An 11,327-nucleotide genomic window follows, 5' to 3' on the forward strand; every position below is an offset into this window, starting at 1 on the left:
TCCGAAATATTTTTGTTACAATAGATACACCAGCATCAAAAGCCAGAGAAACAAGAACACAGTCATGTTTCCAAACATTTTAAAAGAGACTCAGTTTTCAAAGAAATACAAAAAAAGGCAAGTTTAATGTTTCTATTTTGTGTGCGTGTGTCTTCAAGGTACATCAAGATAATGCAAATGTGACATCACTACATGATCATACACATGTAGATTTATAATTGGGGTAATACCTCAAAGCAAATGTGTGCATCTAAAAATAACACCAAAGTCTTGTTTTGTGCCACCCATCACCCACTCCCACAATCCTTTGCACAATTGGATCACCACAATAAAACAGTTACCCAAAGAGGACAGTAGTACATTTCATAAAGTATACTACGGTAAAAGTATCATCAGCGTACCATTTTGAAGTTGTCAAAAGTAAACTTCAAGTATAGTATTGATATAAAGTCCAGTAAAGTCAAGTTATTTTATGGTCAAATATGCATGTATTAAGACATACAGCATAAATTAAATTGTGACCCATGATGCTAAACATAAATACTTAAAAACACACATTAAACACTTAAAACAATTAAAGACTTAAACAGACATTAATTAAGACATTCAAGAAAATAAATAACCAGCAAAATGAAATAAATAATCAACAAACTTTAATAATCAACTAATAAACAGAATGTAAACAAAGAACAAAGTTAATGCACAGATAAAAGTTAAAGTGAGTATACTCATATTACACTTGAATATACTTCTTTAATTCTAAGGGATGAGTCCAAGCATGGACAAACTAAACTAGTTAAAACTAAACTACTAAATGTATTATTTTTTTTTCATTAAAACCATGCATGGCGCCTGTTGCATCCAGTAAACAAACACAGTTTCTCCAGAAACATCCTCCGCCTCCGGAGGTTAAGCTTCAGCAACATATAAATCCACCTGCCAGCTGCTGCTGCTGCACCAGTACTCATGACACTATACCTCACCACGCTCCTGCCTTGTTCCTCCTCACTTTTCTAGTCCTTCCACACGCACACCACTAGCTAGTCTCCCCGGCACATAGATGCCTACGATGGAGCTGAAGCGAGACAAGGAACAAGGTGAGTTTTTGTTTTTGAGCGCTTGTTGCTATGGCGCCATGATGCTAGCTCGCTAACTGTTGATGCTAACATGATGCTAGCTCGCTAACTGTTGATGCTAACGCTGCTACAGTGCGGTGTTGTCGCCGCTGCTGACTCATGTTTCCGTGTGTCGTCAGTCATCGTTCGAGATGAAGGGAGTTTTGCAAATGATCGTTTTCACTTCAATAACCCTCCCACTCCTCCATCCGGGATGATTCATCCCCTTCATGGAAGACACGCACAGTCGGTTCCTGGCGACGCTGGCGTCTGCAGCCGAGAAGGAGCGTTAGCTGCTGCCAACGCACTTCATTGGAGGAGATGCTAATGTGGCGGAACATTATATTCTTGGCTCTGTTTCTCTAGAGAATGGACTGAGATCTGCTCATCTGAAGTGTGGAGGTTTCAGAAATACACGATTTATGGATTACATTTTCAACTGAGCCTGTGAAAAGATCCTTGGAAATGTCATTATGTTGTCAAAAACACACCAAAAAGCCATGTCCATTAATGGTTGATCATGTACAAGCTGCCATCTTTAAACATTCTAAATACAATTGTTGCTATCACTGAAATAAATTGTTGTCATGCAAGACAATCCAAAACCCGGGTTCCCTAAGACTCATTCATTTATTCATTGTCTACCGCTTTATCCCGGGGTCGGGGTCATGGGGAGACTACAGAGCCTATCCCAGTATCAAAGGGCGAGAGGCAGGGGACACCCTGGACAGGATGCCAGTCTGTCGCAGGACACACAAAGACAGACAACCATTCACACGCTCTCATACCTACGGACAATTTCCCAAAGTTATAAATCAACCTCTGTATGTTTTTGGACTGTGGGAGGAAACCGGAGTTACCCGGAGTAAACCCATGCAACATGGGGATAACAGTGAAAATGCACTTAAATAAATATGACAGCAATTCAAGGGAGAACATACTCTACACACACACACAAAGGTTGTCCCGGCCTGGAATGGAACCTACGAAATATAATCTCTGACCGTTTGCATGTGTAGTTTCTATTAGACTCACAGATGTTGGATCTGCACTCGGATTAGAATAATGTTAATTCTGTCAGTCAATTGAAATGTTTTCCGTTTCCCCTTAATCTGTGATGAGTCATTGAATATTTGTCTACTATTGAAATTCACTTGGTATTTTTTAAATGTGAATATATTTTTTTGATGCAGAGCGTGTGTGTCGTGGCCGTGGAAACCACACGGACTGTAGTGGGAGTGATTTTTTGATATAATCCACTGATGTTAATTTGATGATTGTCGTTTTATTGACCTATAACAGTTCACGGTCAGATCCCTGTGGTGTATAAATAACCTTAAAGTAGTTATTGAGAGGTGGATTCATTCAAACGTGCGCCACTGAAGGCGTATGTGTGAAATGCACGGCCCGCCACTGTTCAAACGTGATTTGGGTTGTTGAAATGCACTTTTTTGGGAAGCATTTTCAACATTCACTATTTGAAATCTTTCCATTATTATTTTGTTATCGAAGCAGATACATGTAATACTATGTATTTGGAAAACACAAACTGCACTTTCAAGCAGCCACCAAGAGTACAATAAAACACCAAGAGTTTCACATTAAAACACAAGTGATTCAAGAATTAGTCATTTGTAATATCAAAACCCCCCAAAAATGTCCACAAGAAAAGGTGAAACGTTATAAATGAGTACCTACACAAATTGAATACGATAAATAATTTTTGAAAATATCTTCCTTATATTCATTTTTAATCAATTGTACACACTTTATTTGGCTGTCATAGTTGACAGATCAGACATCCATCTGTGTGAAGGTAAATGGGTCACATATTTCTAATAATAAAACATTTAGTTTTTACTTTATGATGATTGTGAGCCTGCAAATCCAAGTTGTTTGTCCAATAATTTTAACAATATTAAATTATATTATTAATATAATAACACATTTTCTAGTCCAGTCTTATGTCATGATAATGTGATGCATGTTATAAACAATGTTGTTGCATCATGGGATAAAATGACCTCACGTTGATTTGTATACTTGCAGGAATAAGAAAAAAAAAAAAAATCACAAATGATCTGCGCCCACTGTTCTGTAAATAGAACAGACACAATATTGCTCCAAGCTTTGGCTTTGTGAGTAATAGAGAAGAGAAGGAGGTTGTGTTGCAGGGGTTGGAAGAAGGGAAACGGCGACTACTCGGTTCTTATTCTGTCCTTTGCTTTGTGCAGATGCAGAGTTCGAGAAGATCAGTGCGGCAGTGCTGAAGTCGCACACGGGGGAGTTCGAGCTGGAGTCGATCCTGTTCCTTAAATTCAGATGTCTTGGTGAGTTCATCTTAAACGTGGTGCAAAATGTGTTTTTTTCAAACATCTGTTTTCTTCCCTCAGGAATCCACGACCTGGGCTGCATCGGCGAATGTATGAGTTTGGAGCGACTGGACCTTTCTGGGAATAAAATCACAAGTTTATCGGCGCTGTCGTCGCTTCGGCTTCTCTGCGTTCTCAATTTGTCTTCCAACAGGATCTGTAGTTTAGGTGAGTCTTTGTTCGACGGATAAACGGAAAGATTAGTGCGATTGTTGTGTGAAAATTCTCGTCGTTTGCAGAGCCGCTGCACGGTTGTGAGAGTCTGCAGAATCTTAACGTGGCTGGCAATTTCATATCCAGGTAATGATTTTTAAACATGAAAAATATGGTTCAATTGTTGTTAAAGATTAACCCTGTATGAATATTCCTATAAAATACTGAAAAAACAAAAATAAATTTCACATTTATTTATCAAGATACCAATAATTGTATTGTATCAAAAGTTCTGTTTATTAAAATCCTTTTATTGAAACTTAAAGGGCTAATAAAGTGTTTTTGTTCAAGTGTCTCTTCAATTTATCTTGGACCTCTATTGTACTGTATATGTACAAAATGATTTTGTAATTGAAATATTTACATTTGAAATTGATCTTGTGCTGCGCCCACTGAAAACGTTTTGTTTTTCTTTAGTTAAAATCTGATATACCATAAACCACTTTGCTGTTATTGGTCAAGTCAAATCTCAACCTCCCAAGGAACTCGTTGTATAAACAAAGCGGGGCGTGATTACAGCTGGCTGAAGCCATTATTACGTCATAATGGACTCTGCTCTCGTAACCTCTTGTTTGCCAAGATTTCAGACGGGTGAGAACTTTATAAAGTAAAAACTTCAGAACATGGTCATGATGAGAGACTAACTGCATTTAGTTTGGTTTTCACATTATTAGCACTTTAATTATAACGTTTTTTTATTTAAGTATAGCGCTACATTGCAAATGATTTTAGTTTTCGATGAATAAGTTGTGTAAAAATCTCCAATAAATGACTTTTCTGTTTTGTTTTAGCACAGAAAACCTTCACTGCCTTCAGTCTTTGAAACGGCTGGAAAGTATTCGTCTTAAAGACAACACCTACAACTACTCCAATCCAGGTTATTCCCTTTAAAAGCTTAAATATATTTAGTTTTTATTTACGCCTTTTCCACCGTTGACCAGTTGCGTCGTGTTGTTTCAGTGTGCCGCAACGCTTCTTACAGAGCCATCGTCCTTGAGATGTTTCCTCACATCAAAGTCCTGGATGGTAAGTGTGTAATAAATGAGTTAAAAACGCATCTTAAAAAGGATTTGAAATCTCTCTCGAAGGTGAAAGAGTCGTCGGCCGTGGAAGTGACTTGTACCAGTTGTGTAAAGATATCGACGACACAATTAAAGGTGAGTCCAACATTCTTTTGTTTAACACGTCAACTCGGCGCCTTCTTTTAAGTTTCTAAGATGTATTTTTCCCTTAAAAAATATCCAGCTGCTTCATACAAGAATGGACAATTAATGGAGCATCATGACTGCAAACCCTGGGTGGAGGAGAACTACTGGGACATAAAGAGATCCAACAACGCCATCGTGGAAGAAGCTTATAAACAGTTCAATGGTGGGTTGATCGTGTAGGATTTGACGACAAAGAATCCTCCTCAACAGATTTCTGTGTTTGCAGATGTGCTGCACGAGTGCAGGCTGCTGAACAACAGAGCGACTCACGTCATCTCGCAGACCGAACGGTCCATGAGCCTGAAGAAGCAGCCGAAGCAGTACGCGATCTGAACCGTTAGAAGAGAGCGACATGGTTGTTTGTACTGTATGGTTTGACATGACCAAGCTTTATCCAAATGCTTACCAAACATCGCCATACTCCTCGTTGTGCAGCGCTCGAGATCTTATGACATCCTATGCATTATGTATCAGACGATACGGGCGAGCTGTTTGAAAAACCTTTATCCACGGCGACGCTCACTTTCCTTTACTTGCACAGTGTGCATCCTGTCCGCGCTGAATGGCTGCGTCTACGCCAATAGTTCTGCTGCTAAAACTCCGTAGAGATTCAATCAAGAGCCTTTCCATTCTGTGTATTTTGTAGCCGCCATGTTGCTAAGCACTTTCTTTGTTTATTTTTGCAATGTACAAGTATACAATTACATTTTATACTTGTTTTTTAAGCATTTTATTGACAAAGTAAATGGCATACCTGCGGAAAATAAAGCTATATATGATGATTAATTGTTTGTCTTGTCGAGTCGTGACATCGTAAGTGCATATGTTGTATTTTAGATCCCTAACTATCATGAGTAGTTGAAATAATCTGTTTAATATATTTAAATACTGTAGTATATACATTATGTTGGGTAAATATCCTGTTAAAACTTTGTCTTGAAGTGTTTCAAAATGACATTCAAATGTGCTATTTTAGGCCAATAGAATTTGAATGAGGTTTATTATAAGTAAATAATATACATTTTCGTTTACAATGATAAGTTAACGATAAAAAAAAAGAACCCCGTTGCGTTCATACCGGAAATACTCATATTTATTTTTATTTTTTTTACACAAGAAAATGTATAGAGGGAAATATAATTCGCCGCTGGTAAGGTGTCTTTAGTGAATATTGTTAGATTAACGCTGTTATGCCTTTGCCATGCATATCAATCATATATCGAATTCGTTTTTTCAAAACTTTTGTTTTGAAAAGTGTAAACCCGTTATCCGGAAGTTATTCCCCCAACACTGACAGCTGGATCTTCTCCATCGACCTTGGTTGCTAGCTGAGGATGGCAGGAAACGCTTGGAGGTCAGCTGTAAGTATATTCCAGATTCACTCACAGAAGTAGTTTCCCCTCTGGATACTGTTTGAGAACCCGCTTAACAAAAAAAAAAGACAAGGTTCTCTCATTTAATCCAGCAATGGGATAACGAAGCTCAGCCGGCTCGCATGCTAAGATGCTAACGCCTAAGCTGCTTCCATGTAGTTACTATAGCAACCTTACATTCAAGTTGGATTTATTTAAACGTTAGATTGATCACTTAAAATAAAGACATGGTTATGATTTGATCTAAATAAAGGAAGTTGCGACATCATCCATGAAGGCTTCACAGGCTGCTTGACCTACACATGAGCAGCTACTATAAACTGTCCCTCATCTGCAGATTCTTAACCTACTAACAAAATGGAGATTATCGTTCAATGGCAAGGATAGAAACCAGACACAAGAAGTAAGTTTAGCCTTTTTAAAGGACGTTACTGATTCTTTAACCATTTTTCTGTGGATTGAAAATAGGTGTATTAAAGTGTATGACATGATTCTTCTTCCAAGTATGAATGTTTGCAGATATTTATGTTGCTTTACTTTATTTTGGTTGCAGACAAAACTGTCCGCTTTAAAATCCTATTTTCAGAACAGAAACTTTGAAATAATTTGACCTCAGTGTCTCATCTCTCTTAACTAATCTTTTGTTTCTACTACTAATAATCTGTCTTTATTTTTTCGAACAGATGTATCTTCTATTCATGATATGTTATTATTAAAAATGTCACTTTGCATTATTAACGGAGTCTTTTCTTAAAACTTTACAGTTGCCTCGGCTGGTTGGGGCTTTAACAAGCAAGACCCCACAATCCAAGACCTTTACCCGGGGGGTGAGTATGAATATTGATATAATCAACAAATCAATTCAATAACCTTTGCAAACTGTTATTTGGTTTTCAGCTGAAAACGGTGACGCTGATCCCCGGCGATGGAATTGGCCCCGAGATTTCGGTGGCCGTGATGAAGATATTTGAAGCAGCTGAGGCAAGTAACCGGATACAAACAGTCACGAACGTGACTGAAGGTTTGATATTTACGAGTGGAACAGGATATGCAAGCGTGACATAATGTTATTTGACTTTTTGTTTGGTATGTCATAACAAACTGAGTAGGATTTTAATGTGAATGTAAAAATAGAAATTAAACACATTTTTAAACTACTTGTATTTTCGATGTCTGCTGATTATGTCATGAGCAGTTAAATCTATGGAAGTAAATCAATGCCATTTTTTTCAACTATTGAAAGGTTGATTTCATTTCAATTATTCAAAATTTGTTATATTTTAATTTCGATTATTCAATATTTAATATTAATAATATATAATAATATAATATTTAATAATTCGAAGCTTTTTTAATTAAATATAAATAAAAATACAAAGCCTTTTAAATTTAGCTCAACAGTGACACCAGACAAAACCAAAAGAGTACCGAGTTACTTAATAATACTTGCATAAAGAATCGGGTGACGTCATCACTGCTGCATCAGTTTAGATATTTTCATGACAAAGTATCAAGTTTGTATTTTTATATTGAATTTAAAATGCTTTGAATTTTTCAATATTTCAATATAAAAGGCGAATCATTATTTTATATTGAATTTAAAATGCTTCAATTTTTTGTAATATTGAATTAAAAGGGCTATGAATAAAAGAAAATTGAATAATTGAAATTAAAATATAACAAAATTGAATAATTTAAGTTAAAATATAACAAATATTGAATAATTAAAATGATTTCAACCTTTCAATATTTGAAAAAATAAATTTAACCATTCAATATTCTGATGGCACTGATATACTTCCATATAAATCACAGTGTGAATGAGTAAATAGGAACTACTTGTTTGTCCACAAATAATATTTTGTTTAAGAATAGAATATACTTTTGCTTACATTTAGTTGAATATACTTCAATTTTAATTTAAAGAAGAATATGGGAGTAATGAATATTTCATTTAATAAAGTTTTGAAATTAATTAATTTGATTTGATTTCTTTTTTTAATTCATGCACTCAATCTTATCTGTATTGTTTTTAGGCACCAATCCAGTGGGAGGAGAGGAATGTCACAGCCATTCAAGGACCTGGTGGAAAGTGGATGATTCCTCCAGATGCCAAAGAATCAATGGACCGAAACAAAATTGGCCTTAAAGGTAACCTGCTGCGGACCATAATAAATAAATAAAAATTATATATGCAATACATTTCCAATAACTTTCGTTCCAGGCCCTTTAAAGACCCCAATCGCTGCTGGTCACCCCTCAATGAACCTGCTCTTGAGGAAGACTTTTGACCTTTATGCAAACGTGCGTCCCTGCGTTTCCATCGAGGGCTATAAGACCCCCTATACTGACGTCAACCTTGTGACCATCAGGGAGAACACCGAGGGGGAGTACAGTGGGATTGAGCATTTGGTAAATGGTTTTCATAGATATTTACGTTATTTAAAATATAAATCTGTTCAGTGAAGCATCTGCTGGTAGTGGCTCTAAATTTAGAATGATTCTGAAGCAGGACAGGGAGAGAAGACCACCTTCATGGGATCTACTGGGAGAGAAGGAGAACTAATATCTAATAAAAAACACAAGATTATATTTCACTTAATTGAACAATCTTTAAAGTAGTGTGTTTTACAGACTACTAGTTTTCTCAATCGAACATCCTTAATAAGATTGTTCCTTCCGACCGACATCTGCTATATTTTTGATATCCAACTTCAATTGTTTTTGAGCGAAGAATATTATCAGTACCTCACACATCACTGTCTCCCCTCTCGTCCACCAGATTGTTGACGGTGTTGTGCAGAGTATTAAACTCATTACTGAACAAGCCAGTCAACGTATTGCAGAATACGCATTCGAGTACGCCAGGAACAACCAGAGGGCGAGTGTGACGGCTGTTCATAAAGCTAACATAATGTAAGTCAAGCTACTTTTTTTTTTTAATCCATTTCTTCTGTACCGGTTGATTCATTGAACGTCTTCGCAGGCGCATGTCGGATGGTCTCTTCCTGAGGAAATGTCGCGAGGCCGCAGAAAAGCACAAAGATGTTAAGTTCACCGAGATGTACTTGGACACCGTGTGCCTTAATGTGAGTTGAATTTAACCTTTTTGTTTGCGAGCAATTCATTACTCGTCGTAAACCTCTTTGATTCCTTGCAGATGGTTCAGGATCCAACTCAGTTTGACGTGTTAGTGATGCCCAATTTATATGGAGACATTTTGAGGTGAAATTTGAAGTTAAGAAATTGTGTAAATTGAGATATTGATTGTAACAGTTGGATGTGTTTATCCTCACAGTGACTTGTGTGCTGGTTTGATCGGAGGACTCGGTGTGACACCTAGTGGAAACATTGGTGCCAACGGCGTCGCCATCTTTGAATCTGTAAGTTTGTTTTACCGCACATGCATTTGTTGTTTGTTGTCGCATTTCTCAGTCTTTTTTCAGTTTAAAAATATCCATTTGTATCAAAATAAAATAAATTTCATTCGATCACATATGCTTAATATTTGTACACATTTACGGTTAAAAAAATCCCTATTCATTTCATTAGCCAAGTCATGTGCTCCAATGACATTTTATGTACAACTGCTTTTTAAATTCAACTTATTCTTCTCATCAATAGTAAACCTTGGAAAAAAACTTTTTATCCCATCAAAAATAGTACTTGACTTTGAATTGTGGCCAATTGTCACTTTAATTATATTCCTTTTATTACTACTGTGGTTGAAAACATTGACTTTTAAACAAGTTAACTGCTAATATTTGCTCCAAAGTAACACAGCCTGATGTCAGTCATACACAGGCACAGTTTGTTATAACACTTAGAGAAAAAAATACGTATCTTTATTTGATTTTCTTTTTATTATTATTTTTGTGGAGACTTTCAGTAGATAATGACCACTATCACCACACGATGGCGCCACAAATCACAAAAGAAACCCATTAAAAGCCAAGTTAAAATGAAAAGTAATCGGTATTGCGTGTGTGTTTAAAGTGGGTTTAACTTGGATGCCACTGCTTCCACCAGGTTCATGGAACGGCTCCAGACATTGCAGGGTTGGACATGGCCAACCCCACAGCCCTCCTGCTCAGCGCCGTCATGATGCTGCGTCACATGGGTCTTCACGCACACGCCCAGAAGATCGAAACTGCGTGTTTCGACACCATCCGGGACAAGCAGGTGAACCATTTTTTTTGTTTGTTTTTTTAAACCTTCCCACTGATCAGATTTCAAGTACATGACCATCTACACATCTGTCTCCCAAGGTTCTGACCAAGGATCTGGGCGGAAACTCAAAGTGCTCAGAGTTCACTGAAGCGATCTGTCAGCGAGTGCGTGACTCGGCGTGAAGAGGCGTCTGACGGGACAAACAGAAAACTTCATCATGCCATATCTTATCTGAAGGTTTTACCAAATCTCAGGAACATGCAGTCCTGAATGTTACTTTCTTTGCACAGCTCAAAATACTGTCTTAAATCTCTGTATTACCTTCTGTAGCTTTATTAAATTGTGCTGGATGTTGTGTTATTTATGCTGATGTTTGTGCTAATGTATTTAAAACTGAGATTAAAAACATTCTATTATCACAATGACTTTCAGCTGGTCTTCAGTCATCCATAAACCCTTTATTTGAAGGACGAATACTCGGTGGTGGACACAGTAGGACCAAACATCTCTCATTTCAAGTTTATGTCAGCATGACGGTAATTATGATGAAAAGAAAAGGATCCTGAAGTTTTTTTCTGTGACTCATTTGCTGAGGAAAAGGGGAACCGAGTGATCATCTACCTTTCAATTTCATAACACACTTGTCCGGACTTGTGTCTACTTATTGGCTTTTTCGTTGCTGGATAACCCAGAAACAAAACAAAATCAAAAGGGCGACATTTCAAGAAGCCCCTCAGGAAATATGCTTGTCCATGTTAGAGCCCATATATAAACAAACGTAAAAGTATAATGATTAAAAAATGCAGGATAAGGAAACTTAATTAAAAGTTGTCTTGAATAATATTGACAAGAGAGCGTTAAAATCTCAAACCATAC

The 11,327-nt window shown here is 37.0% G+C and overlaps 2 protein-coding genes across 3 annotated transcripts; both read left to right on the forward strand.

Moving 5' to 3' along the window:
- The first annotated feature begins 671 nt into the window (after nucleotides 1-671).
- Nucleotides 672-5,694, forward strand: lrrc61 (leucine rich repeat containing 61). The gene is made up of 9 exons (XM_087797128.1): nucleotides 672-1,097; nucleotides 3,350-3,445; nucleotides 3,509-3,655; nucleotides 3,727-3,787; nucleotides 4,492-4,577; nucleotides 4,661-4,726; nucleotides 4,789-4,857; nucleotides 4,946-5,071; nucleotides 5,135-5,694. Exons 1-9 carry the CDS (start codon nucleotides 1,061-1,063, stop codon nucleotides 5,239-5,241), a joined length of 795 nt encoding a protein of 264 aa, XP_087653254.1. The 5' UTR covers nucleotides 672-1,060; the 3' UTR covers nucleotides 5,242-5,694.
- Nucleotides 5,695-6,196: 502 nt separating this feature from the next.
- On the forward strand, nucleotides 6,197-10,876 carry LOC148073557 (isocitrate dehydrogenase [NAD] subunit alpha, mitochondrial). 2 transcript variants are annotated; one of them, XM_087796959.1, is made up of 12 exons: nucleotides 6,199-6,269; nucleotides 6,619-6,684; nucleotides 7,046-7,108; nucleotides 7,179-7,262; nucleotides 8,318-8,432; nucleotides 8,506-8,693; nucleotides 9,064-9,197; nucleotides 9,268-9,370; nucleotides 9,442-9,506; nucleotides 9,580-9,664; nucleotides 10,311-10,463; nucleotides 10,550-10,876. In XM_087796959.1, exons 1-12 carry the CDS (start codon nucleotides 6,243-6,245, stop codon nucleotides 10,631-10,633), a joined length of 1,167 nt encoding a protein of 388 aa, XP_087653085.1. In that variant the 5' UTR covers nucleotides 6,199-6,242; the 3' UTR covers nucleotides 10,634-10,876. The 2 variants fall into 2 exon arrangements, with proteins under 2 accessions (XP_087653086.1, XP_087653085.1); XM_087796960.1 differs by lacking the exon at nucleotides 6,619-6,684 and having other exon boundaries at nucleotides 6,197-6,269.
- Nucleotides 10,877-11,327: the final 451 nt, after the last annotated feature.

The sequence above is a fragment of the Callionymus lyra genome, chromosome 8 (genome assembly GCF_982586985.1).
Source record: "Callionymus lyra chromosome 8, fCalLyr1.hap1.1, whole genome shotgun sequence".
Classification (NCBI taxonomy): Eukaryota; Metazoa; Chordata; class Actinopteri; order Syngnathiformes; family Callionymidae; genus Callionymus; species Callionymus lyra.